This window comes from Trichosurus vulpecula, chromosome 7, assembly GCF_011100635.1.
Source record: "Trichosurus vulpecula isolate mTriVul1 chromosome 7, mTriVul1.pri, whole genome shotgun sequence".
NCBI classification, from domain to species: Eukaryota; Metazoa; Chordata; class Mammalia; order Diprotodontia; family Phalangeridae; genus Trichosurus; species Trichosurus vulpecula.
Genome location: NC_050579.1, coordinates 256,081,754 through 256,108,425, shown reverse-complemented (window position 1 = coordinate 256,108,425; position 26,672 = coordinate 256,081,754). Strand labels below are relative to the sequence as shown.

At 41.0% G+C, this 26,672-nt stretch overlaps 1 protein-coding gene across 1 annotated transcript; it reads right to left on the bottom strand.

Moving 5' to 3' along the window:
- Window positions 1-24,616, bottom strand: LOC118857902 (L-amino-acid oxidase-like). The gene is made up of 8 exons (XM_036768372.1): window positions 24,443-24,616; window positions 20,429-20,465; window positions 15,738-15,955; window positions 15,036-15,148; window positions 12,279-12,480; window positions 5,044-5,112; window positions 4,310-4,446; window positions 1-829 (listed from the first exon to the last, which is right to left on the bottom strand). Exons 1-8 carry the CDS (start codon window positions 24,614-24,616, stop codon window positions 1-3), a joined length of 1,779 nt encoding a protein of 592 aa, XP_036624267.1.
- Window positions 24,617-26,672: the final 2,056 nt, after the last annotated feature.

Genomic DNA, 26,672 nt, shown 5'->3' with positions numbered 1-26,672 from the left:
TTACAACTCACTCTTAGGCCTCGTCTCCTTCCTGGCTTCCTTGTCCTGTTTCAATAATCCCACAGCTTCTTGGATACTCTGGGCTGCCCGGAGTCCAGACTTGATGGCTGTGTCGATCCAACCATGAGGGAGGTTGGTGTGTTCTCCTGCAAAGTATATCCTCCCTTCAGGCTTGAAGAGCTCCTGGGAGTAGTCTACATATTGGTAGGGAGTAAAGAAGGCAAAGCAGCCCATGGAGAAGGGATCTTGGTTCCAACGCTTGACCACTGAATAAGGGCAAATAGCTCGAAGGTCTTCCTTGGGGCGATTGTGGATGGCAGCCAGATCCTCGAGCACTACATCCACTACCCGTGTTTGATCCATGGCAGCAAAGAAGGTAGAGTCATCATCCAGGGTGTAGGAGGCCAAGATGACACCAGTGCCATTGGGAAAGTCATGATTGGGGTAGTAGATAAATCGGGAGGGACGGTCTGTTGTGGACTTCCCACCATAAATACCATCCTGTTCCCAGAAGCGCTCAGTACAAGCCAGGATCACTTTGGTGGCACTGTTGTAGTGAATTGAACGCAGGGCATCTTCTTTGTCTGGAGACAGAGGTGGGTGGAAATGGAGGAGCCGGGCAGCCTTAGCTGTTGTGGCCACAATGGCATAGTTGGCAGTCAGGCGGGCATGAGGCCGAAGTGGATCAGGTGTCTGATGGACAATATGGACGTAGTTCCCATCCCTTATTACCTCCTTTGCTTGTGAGTGAAAGTGAACAGTGCCAGGGATGAGGGAGTCATGTAAGGCCTTTGGGAGCAGGTCAAAGCCACCAGTAATTTCCTCAAACCTAAAAGGAAGAAACATGGTGAGATAGTTTTGCAAAGGATGAGGCAGATATAGATTTAGTCTTAGAGTAGGTCCTCTGAGGGGTTCTAGCAAGTGGAAAAATGGGGCACTTGTACTGGATGTGTGTGTGTGTGTGTGTGTATTTATGGGTTCTGTACTGTTTTGGTACCAGGTCAGCCTGCCAGTTTCTGGTAACAAAGATCTGGGGTCCTCATATATATGCTACCAACTAATTAGGGATCACTACCTTTTTCCTTTTCCTTTCTACACAACTTCTCAGTGGATGTATATGGCTTATTTTAAAAATGTTGATGTAAAACTAATTTTATTCAATATTTTATTCTGGTAATTGGGGATATTGCAAAACTGAGATTGGGAATCACTAAACACTAATCACAGTGTTTACTCAAGGGCACCTCCCTCCTCAAGAGGCCCTGTAGCAGAATTAGAAGTGAGATGAAACAGTCTGAGCTCCTTAACACTCTATTCCAGCAGATCATATTGGAAGGCATGGCAGAATGTTTTCCATTTCTTTGGGGCCCACCATCAGAGTTATTTTAGATTTGGAGAATGTGGATTAGTTGCTGGATTATACATGTAATGTATGACATTCATCAGTCTTTTTTTTTACTAGATCATAAGCTTTGATGCAATTAGAAATTGCAGACAAGAATTTTAATCAATAGAATAAGAATTACAGATTCTTAGACATTGTGAATTATAAAGTATCTTGGAGATTAGCTTCCCACACAGTGCAGGATTCGCCTTTATATGATCTCAACAGGTTATTAGCCAGATGTTGTTTGAATACCAGTAATGGCAGGGAGTTTGCCAGATTGAAAGGAAGCCCTTTCCATTTTTAAAACAACAGTACTTGTAAGAAAATTCTTCCTTACTCAGTTGAAATTTGCCTCTCTGATAATTTCCTACTTTTCCTAGATCAATCATGGTAGTAGCATGAATTCATGAAAATAATTGACAAAGGGTCATGATATTATTTTAAAGATCTGAATACTTAAACTGTCTTGATATGAAAATGACTATTACTAGCTGGTTAACATCCTTATATGTCTCTCTATAGCAATATCTTTTTTGGTCTTTCTAAGGATATAATGGCATTTGTAATTATAGTATGAATGTAATTAAAAATGACATTTCCTTCCCTTCACACTGCATCGACGTTTGTACATAAAGCTCTTTATGAGGTCCTAAGTCTTGTAGGTTGGCTACTCTTTTATTGCTCTGTGGTCTGATGACATGAAATTGTCAGCATTTTGGGTGCCAGTATAACCGACTGGGCTAAGACACCCAACTTAAGGTTCTCCTTTTCCATATCTAGAAAACAAGGGAAAATAGGGAAAATATGTCTGGGTTCTGAGATATGAAGGCATGAGTTTAAATTTCATTTCTGTTGAAATTGATTTTGTCTAGAACAAGGGGAGTTCTTAACTTCTTTTTTGTACTGGATCCCTTTTCAAAATAATGTTTTTAAATGCATAAAATAACATAGATAGGCCTACAAAGAAAACTAATTACATTATTTACATGTAAATGTATTTATACATTTCTCAAAATATATGTCTTAAGAGTTCACAGACTCCAGATTAAGAACCCCTGATCTAGAAGTAGTGAGGTTTAGTAGAAAGAGCAATGGATCTGGAGTTTGATGATGTTGGTTCCAATTCTACTTTTGCTATTTTTCCCCTTCTGATAAATAGCAGAATGGAAAGGTCATAGACTTGGACAATTTATAGGATCTGTCTGGGCCTTACTTTCCTTATTTGTAAAAATGTGGGTGTAACTAGATGATTTCTAAGATTCTGTTTAGGTCTTGATGCTTTTATCCTACCTGGTATGCATTGGGAAGATTGTTTGGTCCTTCAAGACCAGAGGGAAAGCACAAAGCGAAGTGGGTTCTATATGAGTCATTCACAGAAGAACAGGTTATTTTCACCTTATTCTATTCTCCCACTGTGCATGGTGGATGAAGAGTTTGGGTAAATAATTATGCTGATAGTTATAGATGTGGATATGGATTAATATGGAACTAGAACTGCATTTACATTAGAAAGGTCTATCTTGTCCAGTTTTCAATGTCTGGTAGTGATAATCATCTTTCTCAAAAGTTAGTTTTTTACTCAAAATATCTAGGAAAAACAGTGTAGTAGAAAATGGAATTAGAGAATCAGAATCAGAAGACCTAGTTCTAGTCCTAGCTCCTTCATCTACAATCTTGGGCAAATCACACAGCCTCTCTAGGCCACTATTTTCTCATCTGTCAAATCAGTGTATTGGACAAATGATTCCTTTCATCTCTAACATTCCATGATTTTAATGACCCATTGTAGATGAATTGCTATGGAGTATTTTGGGTCCTGACTTTAGTCAGGTTATCTTAACTCATTTTGAACCTGTTTATACTTTTAGCCTACCAGTTGCTGTAGTAATCCATTTTACTTCTCCTAATACTACATTTTTTCAAGCTTTAAGCATTGCTGCCCCTTAGTTTTACCATTTGGAGGGATGTATACAGTTGGGCATGAAATGGAAATGATGGAAGAATATACCTTGCCAGTTGTTTTCCAAAACAAAGTCTGACATTTCAGGGATTTGTGACTTCGTGAGTGTTCATGTTCCCCTTCACTGACATAGATCACAACAGTAGTTCATTATATGATGGCTAATCTCATGGTCATGAGCCTCTGTGCCCTCATCTAGGCTGGTCCACTAACTACAGATAAACAGTCCTGGGACTCAGACCCAAACACTTTTCAGCTTGGGATCCTCTGCCAGAGATTCTATTGGTATAGCCCTTTAGAAGCCACAATTTCATGCCAGGAGAGTAGGTATCAGAGCATAGTTAGCAACAAAACAAAACAAAAGCACACATTCTAAAATCTCCTCCAGCTTGCAATATGTACATTAACACCACCTTTCCCCACTGCCAGGTAAGTCTTCTCCTTCCTCTTCCTTTTTTCTCTTTCCCCTTGCTCAGAGACAGTAACATCACGTTGCAGCAAACACAGCCAAAGTCCCTCCAAGATTATGGGATCACATAGAATGATAGATTCAGAATTGGAAGGAAATGTAGATGTCATTTAATCCAACTCCTTCATCTTGCAATTGGGTAAATTAAAACCCAGAGAAATAAAATGACTTGCCCAAGGTCACAAGGGAGCAAATGGCAAAGCCAAGGTTTGGACCTGGGCTCCAAGTCCAGTGTTCTCCCCACTCCACTATACTGACTTCCACACAGCATTCCAGGAAAGGTCTGGACAGAGTCCCATTAGGTCCTGCTGCACAAGTACCATTTGACCTACTACCTAATGTAGTCATTGCTTGATAGATAGCTTCCTAACCTTGTCATTTTACCTAGTTCTGTGGCTGTCTACATTTAGGTGAGTGAAAGGTCAGTTCTCCCATGCTTCTCCTACTTCTCCTCCCTCTCCACTTCTCCGGCCCATCCTGTCCCAGACCTCACCAAGGATTGTGGAAGAAGAAAATAACTCCTCTTAAGGTCTCAGTGAAGGCTTCATAGTAACCAGCATCAGCGTTCATGAGATCTCCAATCATCTGTACTGCACCCCGACTCAGATTTCCCACCTTAATCAGATATTCCTGCCGTGGCAGCGGAGGGGGAAAGAAAATCAGAGGTTGAAAATCTTCGCTTTGTGAGAGATCACAATATCTATCTCTCTAATTCTAGGTAGGGCACTCAAGGAGGAAAGGAACCTGAATTGGAAAGACAGAGCTACCAGCGAATCCGTGTAGCTTGGATTGATCCAGGCCAGGCCAGGCCAGGCCACTTTAGAGCTCTTCACTCCCACAGAAGAGAGGCAGGGTGGTGGAGGATAAAAGGGTCTGGATTTATAAAGGAGATTTGGAGTTAAATCTCAGCTCTGACACATTGTGTGGCTGTGATAACTGTGCAGCAGGAGGTGACTTATATGACTTCTTGAGCCTGTAAAACGGAGATAAAAATGCTTGTGCAACCTCCTTAACTGGGTTGTCATAAAGGAAGCATTTTGTAAACCTTAAAGTGCTGCATATATAAGGTTTATTATGTTGAATGCTTGAGGTACAACCTCTATCCCACCTCAGTAAGGATTTGTGCTAGTCTGATAAATCTGATTAACTGTAATCTCTTCTCAATTTTTGTGGGTGGCAGGGGAGGGCAGGAAGGCCAATGGGGCTAAGTGGCACCAAGAGACTGACCTTAGTAGAGAAAGAGTCATATTTTTCTAGTATTTGGCTGCAGTTGCTCTTTTTCAACTCTTCCACCACCTGGGGCAGAGAAGGGGAGGAGAAAAAATGTTGAGAAGGGAATTCTCACTTTTCTCATGATTTACTCCCATCTTCTTCTTTGTTCACTGTCTTATATCGCCATTCCCACCAACTCTTCCCTTAGCATTCATAAACTGGTTTTGTGAGAGTATTTGTTCTGTGTAGTATGGTATTGGATGTGACACTAGGGCTTCATTTCCCCCATCCTTGGGCTAGCTGTAATATGGTGATATCATCAGGATTGTGATTGATGATTGTGATTTTAAAAGTTGGACAACTAGGTGACCATGTAAGTAGTCCTGAGTGAAGGAAGTAGTGGAACAACAGATGGAGGAAGAGAAAGAAGGGGAGCATATAGATCCATTAGAACATGAAGTTCACGGGGGCGGAGCCAAGATGGCGGCTGGAAAGCAGGGACTAGTGTGAGCTGCCCGCTGAGTCCCTCCAAAAACCGATAAAAATGCCTCTGAACCAATTCTAGAACTGCAGAACCCACAAAATAGCAGAGGGAAGCAGGGCTCCAGCCCAGGACAGCCTGGATGGTCTCTGGGTGAGGTCTATCCCCCATGGAGCTGGGAGCAGAGCGGAGCAGAGCCCAGCGTGGGTGGTGCAGACCAACCAGACCCGGAGCCGGGTGGAGCGTGCCCTAGTGCCCTGAATCAGTGAGCTGCAGCAGTTACCAGACTTCTCAACCCACAAACACCAAAGACAACAGAGAAGGTTAGTGGGAAAAGCTGTTGGGGACAGAGTGAAAAAGGAGTTCGTGGTTTGGCCACTGCCCTGGGGGCAGTGGAGGTGGGGCAGCTACAGAACTACAGCTGCAGTTGCTTCTGGCCCCAGGCCCACCTGGTGGGAGGAATTAAGTGGCGGATCAGAGCAGGAGTGCAGAGCCTGCTGCAGATCTAAGTCCAGTCCGGGTTGGGGGTTCTTGGGGAAGGAGGAGTGCTGGTGTGGCAGAGCTGGTGCATCTCCCCAAGCTTGGAACATAGTTCTCTTTACTCTACAAGCACTCATACCCCACTGAAAAACTCAAGGGTCAAGTTAGTTGTCTGGGAATATGGCCAAGCAGTGAAAATGCACCCAGATTCAGTCTCAGACTTTGGAATCTTTCTTTGGTGACAAAGAAGACCAAAACATACAGACAGAAGAAGTCAACAAAGTCAAAGAGCCTACATCAAAAGCCTCCAAGAAAAACATGAACTGGTCTCAGGTCATGGAAGAGCTCGAAAAGGATTTGGAAAAGCAAGTTAGAGAAGTAGAGGAAAAATTGGGAGGAGAAATGAGAAGGATGCGAGAAAACCATGAAAAACAAGTCAATGACTTGCTAAAGGAGACCCAAAAAATACTGAAAAATATACTGAAGAAAACAACACCTTAAAAAATAGACTAACTCGAATGGCAAAAGAGCTCCAAAAAGCCAATGAGGAGAAGAATGCCTTGAAAGGCAGAATTAGCCAAATGGAAAAGGAGGTCCAAAAGACCACTGAAGAAAATACTACCTTAAAAATTAGATTGGAGCAAGTGGAAGCTAGTGACTTTATGAGAAATCAAGATATTATGAAACAGAACCAAAGTAATGAAAAAATGGAAGACAATGTGAAATATCTCATTGGAAAAACCACTGAGCTGGAAAATAGACCCAGGAGAGATAATTTAAAAATTATTGAACTACCTGAAAGCCATGATCAAAAAAAGAGCCTAGATATCATCTTTCAAGAAATTATCAAAGAGAACTGCCCTGATATTCTAGAGCCACAGGGCAAAATAGAAATTGAAAGAATCCACTGATCGCCTCTTCAAATAGATCCCCAAAAGAAATCTCCTAGGAATATTGTCGCCAAATTCCAGAGCTCAAAGATCAAGGGAGAAAATACTGCAAACAGCCAGAAAGAAACAATTTGAGTATTGTGGAAACACGATCAGAATAATCCAAGATCGGAGCCAAGATGGCCGCATGAAGGCAGTGTCTTACCGGAGCTCTCTCACAAGGTCTGTCAGATTCCTATAAAAAAGTGAATTTGAGCAGATTTGAGAGAGTCAGAAACTGCGAGCGGTCCGCATGGGGCAGATCTCTGAGCTGGGAGAGTCTGAAGGACCGAAGGCACGAATCTGTAGGCTCGGAGAATGCTCGGCTGCGGAGCTGCTCCAGACCAAAGCGGAGGCGGCCGGCCGGGAAATCCATGTGGGAGACAGGCTGGGAGAAAGCTGGGCGCCCGAAACCGGTGGAGATCCCCAGGCCTCCCAACACAGGACGGCAGTCTGTGGAAGCGACGAGAGGCAGTGCAATGCCACCAGCCTGGAAACATCGACTCCTGACTCTTGCAGCCCAAACGTATGAAATGCGGTTTCTTGAACTTCCTGGAGGCATAATGGACAGGTAAACGGCTCTAATCCCTCCCCTCCCCACCCAGAGAATTCCTCGGGGGAATAAAAAAAAAAGAACGCTGGAACTGAGCAGAAAGTAGTGGGGCTTCAGTGGTCAAATAGTAGAAGTTCATCAGTCTCAGAGGGGCAGAGTCGGCAGGGGTCAACGCCAGGAGCCCAGACGTAATCTTGCTCCCCCAGGGGAAGTGCCAGAGACCAGCACAAACAACAAACAGCTGAGACCATTGCTGAAAAGCAAGTGCTGGAAAACACCCATAGGGAGTGAGACACCAGGGAGCCAGACCCCTCCCCACACCTCAGGAAACTGAAGGCTATAATTCTAGACTCACAATCCCCAGAATAAGAAAGCTGGGACAGAGAGACCTGAGCCCCATAGGCAGAAATTTGTTGTAATGCCAGGAAAAGGCAAAACAACAAACATGAAGAAGAATACAAAAAAACCGAGGACAATAGATTCTTTTTATGGAGACAGGCAGGATCAAAACACCAATATGGAAGAGAACAGCAATGACACTATAGACGTGTCTGATACCTCAAAAGGTAATGTGCACTGGTCTCCAGCCCAAAAAGCATTGCTGGAAGAGCTAAAGGAGGATTTTAGAAACCAAATTAGGGAGCTAAAAGAAGACGAAATCAAGTCCCTAAAGAATAAGATTGGTGAAATGGCTACAGAGATACAGAATCTAAAGAGAGAAAATGACACCCTGAGAGGTAAAATCGACCAATTGGAAAAGGAGACTCAAAAGCAAAATTAAAATACTAACTCATTAAAAATTAGAGTTGAGCAAGTGGAAGCTAATGAATCTATGAGGCACCAAGAAGTAGTAAAGCAAAACGTTAAGAATGAAAAAATAGAAAAAAATGTGAAATACCTGATTGGGAAAACAACTGACCTAGAAAATAGATCCAGGAGAGACAATTTAAGAGTTATCAGTCTACCGGAAATCCACGATGAAAAAAGGAGCCTTGACAGTATCTTCGAAGAAATTATCAAAGACAACTGCCCAGAGGTCCTAGAACCAGAGGGCAAAATAGTCATTGAAAGAATTCACCGATCACCCCCTGAAAGAGATCCCAAACTGAAAACACCAAGAAATATTATAGACAAATTTCAGAACTACAAAGTCAAGGAGAAAATACTGCAAGCAGCCAAAAAGAAGCAATTCAAATATTGTGGAACTCCAGTAAGGATCATGCAGGATCTCTCAGCTTCCACATTAAAAGACAGGAGAAATTGGAATATGATATTCCGAAGGGCAAAGGAGCTGGGACGACAAGCAAGGATCAGGTACCCAGCAAAACTAAGCATAATTTTTCAGGCAAGGCGATGGACATAATGAAATAAGGGAATTCCAGACCTTCCTGATGAAAAGGCCAGAACTCAATTGAAAATTTGATCTCCAAATACAAAACTCAAGAGAGACATAAAAAGGTAACCAGGGGGAAAACCCCACAAACCTTATTAACCAATAAGGGCAGGTTGTTTACATCTTTATGTGGGATTATATCCTCTTATGTATGTTTTATATATATATACATATATAAGTCAGTCTTGAGAATGGTACAGCTATTATGAAAATTGAAAGGGATGTACATAGGTTGTGAATGCCTGTATAAATTAACTGATGTAAAGATATAAAATATAAATAAGAGATATAAAGGGAGGGCTATGAGAGAAGCGGTAAGGAGGTAGTAGAAAAGGGTAAATTACACCAAATGAAGTGGCACAAAAACATATTATAGTAGAGGGAAAGAAGGGAGGGAGAAGAGCAGTATTTGAGCTTTACTGTCATCTGATCTAGTTCAAGAAGGGAATAACATACCCTGATAAGTTTAGAAATCTAACTTGTCCTACGGGAAGTAGGAGGGGAAGGGGGGAGAAAAGGGAGGTGGGTGGTCAGAAGGGAGAGGAGAAGTAGCAAGTGGGAAACGGTAAGAAAAGGGAGGGGAAGAAAGAGGGAGGGTAAACTGAGGAAGGCGGTGGTCAAAATCAGAATAACCCAAGATCTAGCAGCTTCTATATTAAGAGAGCGAAGGGCTTGGAATACGATATTCTGGAGGTCAATGGAGCTAGGATTAAAACCAAGAATCACCTACCCAGCAAAACTGAGTATCATGCTCCAAGGCAAAATATGGATTTTCAATAAAATAAAGGACTTTCAAGCTTTCTCAGTGAAAAGACCAGAGCTGAATAGAAAATTTGACTTTCAAACACAAGAATCAAGAGAAGCATGAAAAGGTAATCAAGAAAAAGAAATCATAAGGGACTTACTAAAGTTGAATTGTTTTGTTTACATTCCTACATGGAAAGATGATGTGTATGATTCATGAGACCTTAGTATTAGGGTAGCTGAAGGGAATATGCATATATATATGTAATTATATGTATGTTTATGTATATATATGTATATGTGAGTGTGTATGTATGTGTGTATATATATATACAGAGAGAGAGAGAGAGAGAGAGAGGGCACAGGGTGAGTTGAAGATGAAGGGAAGATATCTAAAAGAAATAAAATCAAATTAAGGGATGAGAGAGGAATATATTGAGAGAGGGAGATAGGGAGAGATAGAATGGGGTAAATTATCTTGCATAAAAGTGGCAAGAAAAAGCAGTTCTGTAGGAAGAGAAGAGAAGGCAGGTGAGGGGGAATGAGTGAATCTTGCTCTCATCAGATTTGACCTGAGGAGGGAATACCATACATACTCAATTGGGTATCTTACCCCACAGGAAAAAAGGAGGAAGAAGATAAAAAAGGGGGGGATGATAGAAGGGAGGGCAGATGGGGGTGGAGGTAATCAAAAACAAACAGTTTGGAAAGGGGACAGGGTCAAGGGAGAAAATTCAATAAAGGGGGATAAGTTAGGAAGAAGCAAAATATAGTTAGTCTTTCACAACATGAGTATTGTGGAAGGGTTATACATAATGATATGCATGTGGCCTATGTTGAATTGCTTGACTTCTTAGGGAGGGTGGGTGGGAAGGGAAGAGGGGAGAGAATTTGGAACTCAAAGTTTTAAAAACAGATAGTCAAAAACAAAAAAAAAAGTTTTTGCACACAACTGGAAAATAAGATACACAGGCAATGGGGCGTAGAAATTTATCTTGCCCTACAAGAAAGGAAGGGAAAAGCGGATGGGAAGGGAGTGGGGAGACAGAAGGGAGGGCTGACTGGGGAACAGGGCAACCAGAATATACGCCATCTTGGAGTGGGTGGGGAGGGTAGAAATGGAGAGAAAATTTGTAATTCAAACTCTTATGAAAATCAATGCTGAAAACTAAACATATTAAATTAAAAAAAGAGAAAAAAAAGAACATGAAGTTCACAAACTTAGGAACCATAGCTGGACCCTTGATTACACTAGAGTCCCTAAGCTTTATCAAATTCCCAAGCTTCCCTCTATAAATTTTCCACCAAAATTCCGTCAGATAGAAGGCACTGCATTCTAAATATGTGCTGCTGGAATTGTACATTGTGAATTGCATAATTTTCCGGTTATGATGTGGAACCAGGGAAATTGAAGGGATATTAGGTAATAATTTCGCTAGAGGTCTAAGAAATTGAATCCATTTATGTATTACTGAAGAGAACGTTTTTTTAAAAACCGAATTTCCTTTACTTGCTATTTATTGTGTTTTATGTCTTTGAATATTAAGTTTATGTGTCACATATGGTCTGGCAATAATGTGGATTGTATGAGGACTCGTGGGCCATGAGTTGCATAATTAATTATGCAGAATATCAACAGTTAAACCATGAATAGATGTGTTATTAAGAGATGCTACATGTGTATTGTGTTTCCTGCTTTCACATTAGATTGAAAGCTCCCCAGTAGATGTAGCTGTTTTCCTCATCAGCCAGGATGCTTCCTAAATTTAGGTAGGGACTGTTCCATTAGACAGAAAACAACCTGAAAGCGGGAAGGGTCTCTCATAATAGATTATAAATTCTCTGAGAGTGAGGCCTTCTTATATATCTAGTAAATATCTTCAGACATACTTCCCCCTTCCCATTGGTGGTGGGTCACTCCCCTCCATGCACCTCATATTGTAGGGTGGACTTTGATGCGTGCTAAGTTCTCCTGGGTCTTGCCACTGAAACCTTAGGACCTCCAGGTCCAGCCCAGAAGTTGAAACTTCTTATATGTGTTGCCTCTATCAATTCCAGTATAAGTTCTCTGAAAGCAAAAACCACTTTTTTTTTTAATATTTTATCCTTAATGCTTAACACATAGTGCTTTTTTTTTGGAAGCTTAAGGACAGCAACCAGTTACTGGCTGATCTCATTGCCAATCAGCACAGAAGTTTGGATCTATTCTGTTTCTGATCTGTGCCAATTCACCCTTCCTTAAGCCTCCCAATGGTGGCCTCCCATTCCTAGGGACTCAGGATATCCAATCAACTTTAGTCTCAACTCAACTCAACTCAGACTCAACAGCCTTGCCTCCCAGCAGTAGGGATTACAGGTGTGTTCTCTCATACCTGGCAGTAAATGTTTAAAAATGTTTCTTTCATTTATTCACTAACCCATTCATTAATTCATATCTCTTCACTGTGTTCATTGTTAAGCATAACAATGGATATGTAGAGCAAATGCTGAATAGGTTTGGACTCTCACCAGAAAGATATCCAGGGAGAGGGGAAAATTTGCACTGTTTAAACTTTTTAGAAATAGCAGTAGCCTGAGTTTGGGGACTCTGTGGCCAGGCTTCCTGGGAATTTGCCTAGTATTCTTAGGGTAGGTCCTACCTTGGATGTCCCAACTCTGTCCAAGGTTTACCTTCCTCAGGGATTCATCAAACAATCTGTCAGCTGTTTTCCCCTTTTCATCTGACCGGACAGGGTAGCCAAGGAGTCCAGGATTAGCTTGTACCTCCCCAGTCCGTCGACGTACTCCATTGATGAGGACCCACGTTCGGTCATCATATCTAGAGAACTCATTCAGCTTCAACCCAAATTGACTGATGAGTTCACGAGAAAGCCTGGTAGGAGCAGAGGTCAGAGGAGTTCATGAAGAAAGGCAGAGACTCAGGAAGAAAGCAGTAAATTTATGCTATGTACCATCGCTCCTTTTGTTCATTATACCTACCCCCAATTCACTTTTCATTTCTTCATGGTAAGACAGGAATGGCTGGTGAAGAACTGGCTACTTAACAATCACACTATTTTATTTTATTTATTTAGTATGCCACATGTATTATTGTGATTATATTTTATATATTTGAGTTTTTCAGCACTTTAAATAGAAAAATTCAGTTTTCTTTAGAGGAATGTGTGTATGTGTGTGTGTGTGTGTGTGTGTGTGTGTGTGTGTGTGTGTGTTGGAGAGAATTTGGTTTGGAGAAAGAAGTATTTTTCTTTTTTCCTTTTACAGAAGATCAAATTTCCTTACTTGGAGGTTTTACCTTCCATTTACCCGCTTCTGTACAGAGGCTGCACCCCCCAACCTTAGTCCACACAGATCAGGGTATATCTTCTGATAATTTTCTAGGAAGGCAGATGGTCTAGCCTCCATTTTCTCCATCCCAGAATCTACCATGTTATTAGAAAAGTCTTTCAGAGCTCTCGTTCTTCCTTGCTGCAAACATTTCTCTTTTTTTTCTTGTTCCTATCATCAGAGAACTGAATGATGACATCTTTTACTTAGTGCAGGCTTTAGACTTTCCAAACGACATTTTTGCATTCACATGAACTGACAATAGAATTTCAGAACTGGCTGGATTGCATTTTAGAGAGCATTCATTCCAATCCCTCATTTTATAAATAAGGAAATTGAGCCTCAGAGGCAGAAAGTTTTGATTTGAAATGTTCATACTATGTGTTAGGCAGATCCGGCATTTCAATACAGACCTCTTGGCTCTTGGTCCAGGGCTAAGCAATTGTTCAAATAAAATAATATTTGTAAAGCACTTAGCATAGTGCCAAATATATAGCAGGCACCTAATAACCAAGTTGGTAGTGAATGTTAATAGCAATTGTTTCTGTTTTGGTCAGAAACCCTGAAGGTCTTCTATTCCCAGATTGATTTTTTTTTGACTAGGTGATAGAAACTATCATCTGCCTCATTTCTTATTTAGCCTTAATCACCGAATAGGCATTGCCTCAGTCAAACTGAAACCTGTTAAAGACCTTAGCTTCAAAAGGCCAAGGTCTCCCCCTGCATACAGGGCCATCTTCAGTCATCCTGATCTATATCTTGCCACTGTACCCAGATGGCTCTGGAGGAGAAAGCAAGGCTGGTGACTTTGCACAGCCCTCCCTCACTTAAATCCAATTCACTTGCATTTTGTGGTATCACCTCCCTGATGTCATGGTCCTCTTTGACAACAAACAACGAGAAGTCACTTAATAGATGCTTCTCCTGTAGTCCAGGCCTTAAGTCTTCTCTGATATTTTTTCCTCTCTTTATCTTCTTCCTTAAGCTGTCCCTTCTAGCTCCCTCTCTCTTCCTACTCCTGGGCCTGTCCTTGTCATTTCAAGGATCTTCGATTTAATTCAATGAGGATTTATGAAGTGCCTCCTAGATGTTAGACACTGTGCTATATGCAGGGAATACTCCAGCCTTCAAGAAGTTTACATCCTATTGGGGGAAAGCAGCATGTGCAGATTAGCAAATACAAAATAGTTTGTTTGGACCTGTGATCTTATTCATGTAGAGAGTTCTTGATAAGGAAACTACCTCTGTGAATGCAGATCTTTAAGAGCTCTGCAACTTATAGCTTTAAAGATACGCCTGAGGCATTGAGGGGTAAAGTGGCTTGTTTGCACACACAGCTAGTATGTTGTCAGAAATGGAACTTGAGTTCCATTCCTCCTCACTGCATGGCCACCTCTCTATCACCATGCCATACTATTTCTCAAAATATGAAATAGATACACAGTAAATACAAAGTAATTTGTGCATGGGTGTGGGGGTGGAGAGAGATTACAAACAACAATTGTGTATATAGCATGTACATAGTTTTTGCTTGTTGTCTTCTCTATTAGATTGTGAATTCCTAGAGGACAAGTTTTGTTTTTGACTTTTTTTGTGTCCCAGTGCTTGGCACATAGTAAGTACTTAATGAATTCTTGTTGACTGACTAACATCTGGACAAATTAGGAAAGGTTCTTTGAAGGAGGTGGCACTTGATCTGAGTCTTGAAGGGAACTAAGGATTCCAAGAAGGGAGGTGAGGAGGGAGAATATTTTGGGCATGAGGAACAGACTGTACAAAGGCCCAGAGAGGGAAGACTGAATGTTGCATATAAGGAACAACAAATAAGTCAGTTTGGCGGAAAATAGAGTGAAGTGGGGGGAGGGGGGGAGAAATGTATAATGAGCCTAAAGAGATAGGTTGGAGTAGATTATGAAGGGCCTTAAATGCCAAAAAAGGCATTTGTATTTATCTTAAAGGTACCAGGGAGTCATTTAAATGACATAATCAGATCTGTGTTTTAGAACTCCAAGTTTGGTAGCTGTGTAAAGGGTGGATTCAAGAAGGAAGACTGGGGATAGAAGAATGTCCATTTAGGAAGAGATTACAATAATTGCTTACCTGTGGCTGGCAGGGATCCGCATGGCACCGAGTTCAGCATACCACTCTGCCCCAGGCACTCGATGAGTCTCAATTCTGCCACCTACTCGCCCAGAGGCCTCTAGCACAGTAACCTGGAAAGATATATTCTGCCCAGCCTTAGTGATTTCAGGTTTCCCCATAAGTCCTATCCCCACACAAGAAACCACATCCCTTAGATCTCGTCCTTATCACACCTCTCTTCCCTTTTCCCAGATCCCAGGTACAGGCACTAGCTCCATTCCATCTTAGACTTCTCTCTTTTACTAGGTTTGGGATTAAAGACATGGGGATGCAGCCATCCATCCAGCCCACTCTCCTTCACGTTTTCTTGATTTCTTTGTTGTTGTTGGGGTAGCTAGGGGGTGCGGCGGATAGAGAGTGGCGTCTGGAATCAGGAAGACCCATCTTTCTGAATTCAAATCTGGCTTCAGATATTGACTAGTTGTGTGACCCTGGGCAAGTCACTCACCCTTGTGTGCCTCAGTTTCCTCATCTGTAAAGTGAGCTAGAGAAGGAAATGGTAAACCGCTCCAATATCGTTGCCAAGAAAACAGCCAATGGGGTTACCAAGAGTTGGATGCAACTGAAACGATTGAACAACCACCCCCACTGCCTTCCCTTTCTCATTCCCCTCTGTCTTAAATCTGAAGCTCTAGGCCCGAGCATCCCCAGCTCATATACCTGGTGACCAGCATCCTGTAGAACTTTGGCAGCAGTAAGCCCGGCTATGCCAGCTCCAATCACTACCACACTTTTCTTCTCAGCGGGTGCTCCCAGGCCATCCCGCCATAGCCTGATCAGATCTTCGTATTGGGGGTCATCAAAGCATTTCACCAGCTCACTATTAAAAGCCTGGGAGTGGGGGCTCAGCAATGCCATACTCATGAAGAACAGTTTCACTAGGCATGATAGAAGAGAGACTAGAGTGAGGAGAATAGCTACAACACTACAGATGTCTGAGATGCCAGATGATGGAATCCTAATAAAGCTGCCCCCAGCCCCAATATTCTATCTTCCTTATAGGCTCCATTGAACAGCCAGCCCGCTGCGCCTCCCTAGCAACCTCCCCACCCACTCAATATTCTACCTTCTTCATATATGCCTCACTGCTCACTAGAACAACAGGTGTGTCCATGAACTCATATTTCTCACAGAACAGCAGGCGTGTCCCTGTGATAGGACCCCACCTACTGCCTCTAGCTAGCCACTGCCCTCTGACCCATTCTTCGTATCTCCCACAGAAACAGCAGGTGTGTTCATGCACTGAACCACAACCACATCCATCTAGTCTCAGACAGGACCACAATACCTAGCCAATCAGAAAACAGCACTACTGGTATGCCTGAGCAGCATGTGGACCCCAAAACAATAGAAGTGACTTTCCCTAAGTAAGCACCTACACAGTAATAGCAAAAGCTGTCCTTTACGTGAACTTATGACATAGAGAGGCTTACTGTAATATCATTATCATACATAGGTACCACCCCAAGTGGGTTTTTCCATATGCATTGTGGTTAATCACATGCACAGTTCCACAGTGGCTGGGACCCCTCCCCCATTACCTAATCTCTTAACAAACCCCTCTCACCTTTTTAATATTCATAATTTCTGTTATGTAATTTCATTTTTACACTGTAAAAATCAATCTTGCTTTCTCTGAAGTCGTTGGTTCTGCTTCATGAGAGATGTCGATCTCAATAAATGCCTATACTTGGATTAGAGGTGGTCTGACTCTGAATTCTTTGAGATGGTTCCATCATAACACATCATGAAACCACAATACAGATACGTCACTAAATTAATGACACAACCTATCAGAGTCTCTTCTGCCCTCTCTGGGGTTGGGAGAACCCCAGAACTGGCAACAACTTTTAAAAATCACAGCTTACATTTATATGATGTTTTAAGCTCTACAAAGTGCTTTCCTCGGAACAACCCTAGAAGGAAAATAACTTAGTATAGTAAGTGCTTAATAAATGCTTTTTCATTTATTCATAATTATCTCTATTTTCAGAGATAAAGAAAATAAAGCACAAAATAGCTAAGTGAATTTCAACAGTCACACAGCTAGGACTCCTGACTCCAGATCCATTAAAGACATTGAGCTCTTAAAGATAGATTGGAGGACTTGTAAAAGACTCATCCTTGTAAAAAAGGAGACTTTACAGCAAGATTTCATTCCACTCCACGTTCCTTATTCATACCCCAAATTCTTTCAAGATCTAGTTTCACTGTTTCTTCATCCCAATCCATATGAAGACGATGTCTGTTTCTTTTTGCCTATTTCTCTTTTAGTGAGGGAACAATCTTGTAATCTGGTTCTGTTAAGGAGATGTTTCTAAGGATGGCAGGTGGGACATTTGTTCCAGTCTTCCATTCTTTACTTCAGAGTGGGGGCCCATCATGCCACCCTTCCTTTGATTTAGGATATGCCTGGATCTCTAAGAATGGCTTTCTTTAGGCTGCTAGGTCTTACTCTGATTCCTGGGTTTTTTTTTACTTCATTCAGTCTTTTAGCAAACATTTATTAAGAATAAGCTGCATGTAGGACGCTGTGCTGAATACTAAGGATATATCAGGTTACACACACATCATATATATCAGGATATACACACACACACACATTCATTATCCAGAGGTTCCCAAAGAGGGTGATACTGCTCCCTGGGGGCCGCTGGAATGAGGTGGGGTTGGTAGTAGCCTTGGATGTAACTGGGGGGCTTTGAAGAAAAATAAGGGGGCAGTGGAAGTGTAAGGAAAGAAGAGAAGAAAATTTTTGAAAACTGTTCATACATGTTTCATCTGTTGTGTAACAGAGTTAAAGTCATAATGATTACATCATTTTCCAAATAAACACAAAATTCAAGTTATAACGTATCAGTGGTCAAGTCTGCCAATAGGTCTCAACAAACAAGTGTTGGCAGGTGAGAGGGTCATGCGTTGTTGGGAAGTCCAGCAAGCATCGTCAGGAATATGTGTGTGTAATGACTTGTTTGCAATATGATGCAGTATTGCATCATCAAAATTTTAATGCAGGAAACCCCCCACAAATTTACAATAAATTATTAAATTTAAGATGCATCATTTAAAAATGTATATTTTATATTTTTTGAAATGACACAAATTTAAAAAAAAAACCATTAAAGGGTTAAAGAAAGAAGATTTCCAGGGTGGGGGGAGGTGTGCTGAGTAATTTTTTTTAAAAGGGGGCAAAATAAATTTGGGAACCTATAGACCCTACAACTATTCATAATAGTTTTAACTCTGCTACCAGGAGACAGGAGGTCCAAGAGATGCTCTGAACCGACTCCAGGAACTTTGTCATCAGTGGTTGAGGCCTGACATACACACAAAGGAGCAGATCCTGGAGTTCCTGGTGTTGGAGCAGTTCCTGACTATCCTGCCTGATTCACTGCAGACCCAGGTCCGTGATCACCATCCAGAGAGTGGAGAAGAAGCTGTGACGTTGGCAGAGGATTTAGAGAGAAACCTTGGTGCACCAGGAAAACAGGTGAGAAGAGATCGCTTGTGGGAGACGAAGGGCTTTATGCTGTGGAATCACAGCTACAGGAGAAATACTGCCAGCCTTCAAACTTCCTTAGTCCCATCAGAGCTACCAGTTTCTTTATCAGTTTCCTTTTCCTGCTCCCTACTGCCATTAAAAACCAAATGACTTTTTTTTTGGCCAGTTTTGCCTTTCCTAACCAAAGTTCATTGTAGTCACTTACCTAACATTTTATTTCCAAGCCTTCATGATTGTTTTGCAAGCCCAACTATGTATAATTGTTCCCAGGTCCAAACCTATGCACTAGGACGTGAAGGGCTTTTAGAGAAGGCGACATCTGTAGGAGTGTCACGGGATTTACAGAATGCCCATTTCCAGCCTCTATTTGGTGGGGGGAGGAGAAGGAAATTGAAGCATAATGTTCTGAAACAAACATTGAATTAGAAGTAAAAATACTTGGATTTGAATCTTGGCTCTGCTACTACTGCTACCTGTGTCACCTTGGGCAGGTCACTTCCCTTCTTTGGCCTTCAGTTCCTCATCTACAAAATAAGGGAGTATTAGATCTAAGGTCCCGTCCAGATCTAAATCCTATGATCCTTTTGTTGTCATTTTATTTATTGATTAATGACCTGAAATGAAGTATCCTTGCCAAACCTTCTTTTCTCTGAGATCAGCCCTGACCCCTCTAACCTATTCCTGGAATGTATCAGTTTTTTCTCCATCGCTGGGTACCTTCTCTGAGTTCCTCTCCTACTTTTCCTCTGAAATTAGGAGGCCTAAGACTTCCTTCCTAATGCTCTCTCTTCCTCTAGTCCGCCCTGGAAAGCACATATAAACATATACATGTATGCACATATATATGTTCTTGCATGCGTGCCACATATCAACACATATACCATGGGAAATATGCCAATTTGGGGACTTATCTACAGTCCCCTCCTTTAAGGAGTAAGAAAACAGGCTATATTCTTTCCTTTTTCACCCCACTTAGAAAAATGTGATTTGATTAGGTCTGAGTGTAATATAGAATTCCAACCCTTGAAAACTACTCTGACTTCTAGTGATAGCCCAATTAAACCTTCAATGCCGGATGCTTATGATGTTGAGCAATTCAAGATCTTACTTATCCCAATAATCCTAACAAGAAGGGAATTCTCAGTCTGTAATAGATAAGCTTTTCTAGTAGTAGAGACAGGTTTACATTGAGCCATCACATTCTCTTACCCAGTCTCTCTGCCAGGCATTGTGGTTAAGAGTGAATCCCAGAGAACATATTTAAAATCCTTTAGTTCAAGTTCATAACTTGACTGATGAGGAAAGTAAAATCTCCACAGTTTGAGTACCCAGAGTCTAGTTAGTAGCAGGGCCAAGACCAAAGTGAAATGGTCTATAAGCCTTCAATGTTGACTTCCTTGGCCCCATACTCTCTTCAACTAAGCTATCCGTCCACAGTCACGTAAATAATAGATCGTTATTCTTTCCTTAGCCAAGGAAATGGTTATATTTCTTATGAAAGTAAGGCTAATTGTTCTTAGTAGGATAAAAGAGAGAGCCTCATAACCTGTTTCTTTGAGGAAAAGGATCCTTGATGGTTGGCAGGTTGCATTAATCCGCTAGTCTTTGTGTTTGGATTTAGAGATCACCCCCATCTTTCTGTTTTAGGGATTCCCTTTAGCACTGAAAGATAGGAGTATGAAGAATCGAAAGTGTATGTGAAATTGCCCTACTAAACCCCAGAAAGCAGTAAGTACACGATACCTGGAAGACTGAGAGGAAAGAGGGAAGGGAAAGGCAGGGCAGAAAGTTAAGGGAAAGAAAAGACTCCCATTGCACTCTCATCTTGGCTCTATCTTTGGTTACTCACAGAGGGTCTCCATAGTTCTCAGGATGCGGAGGGAAATCTTATTCCTCCGGATGGTTCAGGTTGGATAACTCTGTTGAGAGACTGGGTCAAAGGCTGGTAATATATTGTCTTCTATCTCTTTCTTCTGAACTCTCCCAACCTCCACCTCTTTAATTATACATCTTTCCTCCCACTCTTACATCAGTCATTCCCCTCCAAGGGTTGAGAAACAGGAACGAAGTATCAGGTAGACAGGACAGGAGGAAAACAACCACAGTTAGATTTTAGATTCTTTCGATATTGTGGTGGTAGAGGGTGTTAGCTCCTTGAAGGAGAAACCTCATTCAGACCCCTGATGATAAAGAGTCCCACAGCAACGAACATTTTCAGTCCTTGCCCTTCTCCCCACCCCAGCCCCTGCCATTTTCTAGTTTCATATTTTATGAGACAGATGATGCTATTGACCACTTGCTTGTAAGGTCCTAGATATGAATCCTGTTCACAAGCTTTACGCCCTGCTATTCACCAGTTCTATCCCCACTCCCAACATACTGTTTTGTGGCTTTAGACAGACTTGTATAAACTCTCTTTGTTTGGAGTACGTGTTGTGTGCTATGTATCTGAAATTTCCAAAATATTTCCTAACCATGGTCTCTGAGAAAAAAGTAAAAGTAAGAGAAGAAAAGAGGCATCTGAAAATCTTAGAGCATGCAGATGAGTTAGATGAATCAGAAAGATTGGGAAGAGAATGAGGAGGGGACAGGAGAAATGGAAGGACCGAGGGTAGGAATTCTCTCTTTTCACTTTGGATTCCATCAGGCAATGCTTTCTAATCTATAGCCACATCCCACAGCTACCACTCCCTGCCCTAGGTCTCCCTATTCCTTCTTATTCTCCAATTATCTCTCTCCTATCCTAATATCCTAATTCATTCACTCAACAAAAGTTTAAGTGTTTAATAGATACAGAACACTGCATTAGGTGCTGAGGAAGATGTATTTTTTTTTCAAGGAGCTTAACTTAGCAAGAGAAATAAGATGCAAATTATTACCATACAAAATAGAACATAAGAAATGCATGAAGGTACAGATAAAATGCTGTTAGACTTCTGAGATGGAAAAGATCGCTGTGTGACCTTAGATAAATCATTTTGCCTCTTTTGGCCTCAGTTTCCTCATTTGTAAAAAAAAGAATTTCAATTACATGATCTCTAAAGTCCTACTTATCATTCTATGAATCTATTATTTCTGAGTAGGGAAATCAGAGAAAGCTTCATGGCATCATTTGAAGGATGATGGAATATCGATAGGCAGAGGTGGTGGAGGGGAGCAATTAGAAAAGGATAGATGAGAAAGGAATTCTAGGTACAGAAAATAGAATCCCTGTTTTTTTCCCCACTTTGCTCTTAGGATTACTCTTCTTTCTATTTATTTACTATTCTTCAAGATTCTGCATAGTAATTTGAAAAAAAGCAGAGGCTCAGGAGTCAGAGCACCATGGTTCAAATCCCACTTCTTATGCTTACTACCTGTGTGACCTTGAATAAATCATTTGATCTTACAAGGCCACAATTTCCTTATTTTTTAAATGAGAGGGTTGGACTACTAGACTGAGTCTCTTCTGGCTCTATAATTAGGGTTCATTCATTTGAGCATTTTAATATCTCCCAATGGTCGTTTCTTCCCTTATGTTCAATGATTTTCTTACAGATCAAGGATATTTCCTTTCCTTCTCCCATTCCCCCGTTTTTGTATTGGTTAATTTACATTTAGCTCAGAAATAACTATAGGAGGACTGCCAGCTTCTGTGCTCTGGAAGGATGTGGAAGAATGTGGCCAAACTCGGCTCCCCCAAGAAACATTTACTAATATGAAGAACACCATGTGAAGCAAAAGAACTAAAGGGAAATATCACTTCTTCTACCCCACAAAGGACTACATAAGGAAATGGTACCTGAAACAAAGTCTACTGCAGGGGCTGGGTTAAGGCCATCTGAAAGGAGCAAGGAGACTCAGCTTAGGCCCATGGAGGCAGGGTCTGGGACGCATCTAGGAAGTGGGCCTGAAGCCAGCTTGATCTTAAGTAGGTCTTGCTCTATAGGCTTAACCTGAAATGATTGCATAAGGAAGTGGACAAGGTCAGTGTGATGAAGGTAAAGATGCTTCAAGAGAGCCAGAAGCTATATAGAGCCCGCAGCAGTAGATCGGGCCTTGGTCCCAACAGATCTAGCTCCTGGTCTCAGGTCAGCATTTGGTTCCAGGTTAGGGTTGTGAAAGAAGGCAGGACCTGGACCTAAGCAGCCATCAGCCCAGGAACTACAGTTGGAGAAATAGGATCGAAACTCAGCCATGCCAACTAGGACTAAGGCAAGGCAGAATCTGTCTGACTGCAGTAGGATCAGGATGTCCCATATAATATTCTAGAACTATTCTAGGACTGCAGTAGGAGATGGGACCTAGGTGTAACCAGGCCACACAAGAGTGTGGGAAGAAATACATTCTGGCCCTGGCATAAACTTATTATACAACAACTGAAGCTGAAAACATGATCAAAAAGCAGAAAACTCCAACTACCATGCTCTATTATATGTTATAAGAATACCAATATAACATCCCAGAGGAAGGAAACAACTACAAAAAAATCAAGAATATGACCTCAGAAAAAGAGAATGAACTAAGCGAACATAACTGTTCCTAGAGTGAATGGAAAAAAATGAAAAAAGAGCTGAAACAAAAGATTCAAAATGCAATCAGAAAATAGCCTTACCTAAGTAGAAGATAACCTGAAAATAAAATGGAATAAAATAAACTGAATGATTCAATGAGGTAACAAGAAATATTAGAACAAAGTCAAAAGACTGAGGAATAAGAACTGAGATATCTACCATCAGTAATCAGTATAGCACTCCTTGGAAAATAACCACATTTTAAGAAAATTTCAATGGTAGAAGGCTCGTTCTTAATTAGATAGCTTAATGCTTTTCATGTTCAGATTTTTCAGTTTGATCTGTTCCAAAGTTAGAATGAAAGGAAGGCATTCCCTGATCATTTCTCTAAGCTAGTGTTAGAGAATACATTTGTTGGTCCCTTTAGGAACCTAAGTTTCATAGTGTCTGATCTTCGAACACCATCCAGTTCTGTCACCCAGACATAGATTATATCTTCAAAGTGTTTGGATAGTAAAGATAAGTGAGGTGCCAGCTAAGAGTATCATTAAGAGTTTGAGAATCCTTGGGCCCTTCCTTTGTGTGACACCTTCTCCTTTCCCTCTGCTCTCTCCCTCCTCTCCTGACACTACCCCGCCCCCCCGCCTCCACCCTAGCCAATTTATGAAAAGTGGATACACTCCTTAGAAGATCGTGTTGCAAGGAGGAAGAAAGTACAAAGGGAAGAATGAGGGCTAGATTTCTGAAAGAGCATTCTAGATAATCATAAAAACATAAGGATTTTAGAGCTGAAGGGATCATGGAAGTCATATTGTTTGTAGTGCATAGTTGGATTGTAGCCTACGCTACATGTCCAAAACACTTATTTTGGAGATGGTAAAATTAAAATGAAATGATTTGCCCAAGGTCACATAACTGGTTAGTGACAGAACCAGGACTAGGACCTAGATCATCTCTGGTGTGTGTTCTATCTTGTGTGAAGCCAAGAAGACAAACAGAATGAAATTTGGAAGGCTGTTCATGACATCCTACTACATTCAGATAATCCAATGATTCTTAAATTTTTTTCTCCTCAATCTGTTTTCTAGGTCAGTTGTTTTTGCTATCAGATAGCAAAAATTACATTTTCTTCTATTTTTTTCAGTCTTTTGGCTGTTTTAATATTTCTTGTTGTCTCAGTGAGCTATTGGCTTCTATTTGGTCTATTCTAATTTTCAGGGAGCATGTTGCTTGGATAAGGTTTTTACTTCTACCAAGCTGTTAATTCCTTTTCCAGTTCTTTCTTCTATAGATCTCATTTCTATACCAATTTTTCCAAGTGTTCTCATTTTATTTATAAAAACATTTTTAGCTCTCAAAGATCTCCAAACCAAAAACTCTTGCTTTATAAACTCTTCCAAAAATCCTAGTTGCATTTGTGCACAAGCAGTGTATTTCTTTGAAGGTTTTCTTGTAGATATTTTGGAGTCATCCTCTTCTTCTGGGATTGTATCTTCAGAGTCCCTGTTGCCACAGCAACTCTTTACTGTGGGATTCTTACTCATTCTTCCAGACTACTTTCTGATTTCAGGCTTCCATTCATTCATTCAATGAACATTTAATAAGCACCTGCTACGTGCTTATGTGCTAAGCACTGAGGATACAACAGAAGAATCAGAACAAAAGGGAAAAACCATGAGAAAGAAAAAGCAACAAAAAGAGAAAATACTATGCATCTATCTGCATTCAGACTCCTTTAGTTCTTTCTCTGGATGTAGATACCATTTTCAATCATGAGTCTTTTGGAATTGTCCTAGATCATTGCATTGCTCAGAAGAGCTAAATCTAACAAAGTCAGTCATTGCACAATGTTGCTGTTACTGTTTACAGTGTTTTCCTGGTTCTACACACTTCACTCAGCATCAGTTTATGCAAGTGTTTCCAGGTTTTTCTGAAATCAAGCCAGTCACCCAGCCCACATTGTGCTGTCAGTTTAGATTCCCAGAGGGGAAGAAACTACTGCTCTTCTTAGGGTTCTAGGTAGTTCTGAGGTTCAAATGAGATAAAGGTAGAAAAGCATTTTGCAATCTTAAAGTACCACAAAAATGTCAGTTATTCTTATTATTACTGTTATTAGGCTACAGTCATCAGGTCACTTGTGTGGTGATGACAATTCCCCTAGCCTTTTACCGCTCTCCTACTAAGTTCAAGCAATGTTTATAGAGGAATACTGGGATCTCTGTAGAAAAAAAGTATGCATATATACTTAATTTTTTCTCAATTACGTACACATATACTTCTAAAAATAGTTTTCCCCAGTATCCCTCTCCATAGCCTCCTGAAGAGTCATCCTATATAACAAACATTTTTCAAGGAAAGAAAAGAGAAGAAAGAGGAAAAGGAGGAGGAGGAAGAGGGAAAGGGAGAGGGGGAGGAGGAGGAGGAGGAAGAAGAAGAAATCTGCACAAACCCTATACATCAGAAAAGTCAGAAACATGCTACGCCTATGGACCTCCCACTTCCACGAAGGGGTGGGTTGGTAAGCACATACACTTTTAAGTTTACTATACATCATTAAAACTTTCTTAATTTTAGACAATCAACAAAACAATAAATCAAGCCCTGATTTGTAATCACTTACAAGCTAGTTAAAGCTGGCTCCAGTACACTGTTTTAGGAATAATTCTGAGGGGTTGTGCCTTCAAATACTGTCTCTTCCAAATATACTGCATCTGATTGCCTCCCCAAACAATCAACCAGTTGACATCAATTAACTTTTCTAATAAGTATTACCTGATACAGTAAAGTAAGATCAGATTGCACAAAACCACTTATAAAGGGAATAACTTGAACACAAAAATTTTAGTTTTTCTCTAGAGGATATCTGAAACTAGAGTATCCAAAAATGACAATTCTGGGTGGAGAATCTGTCCAGCGAATTCTTGTCAATGCTAAAGGACTCAAATTATCCCCAAGTCCATACTTTGGGTTAATTCTTCTAGCTTGCATTAATTAGCAGCTTAGGTTTTCCAGAGGGCACTAACCTTTCACGTATGAGGGATGGCCATTGAGAAGGCATGGAGACAGGAGACCATTGCTTTGTGTAAGGAGCAGAAAGCAGGGCAATGTATCTGGATTGTGGAATACATGGGGTGTCAGTAGGAGGTAGGGAGGTGAGAGTAATGAACACAAACTGCTTAATCCATTTTGGGACACCCCCACAGGTTTGGGACTTACCTGACCCTGTTTTATTTCTTTTCAAAACTGAACCTATTGTGGAGTGACTGAAATTCCATTCATATTTTCCTTGCAGTAAGGAGGAATCCATTAAGGAAAATTTTGGTGCCCTTTGGTATAGGGACCTATAGGAAAGATGTGTAACTCTCCAAGGAGATTTAACAATAATACAGAGATTTGTAGCAAAATTTTGGTATTCTCTCTGTAGGAAGGCACACTTCGATCTTTTCTAGATGCTTCAGTTAGATGGCCTTCTGACCTAAATGAATCATGGAATAGTTTTTACTCAGGAAATTTAGTTTCTCACAGGAGGATGAAGGACTAACTTCAAGTCAACCTCAGGTCTTAAATTGATGAACAGAGAACCCCATGTTTTCTGGAAAA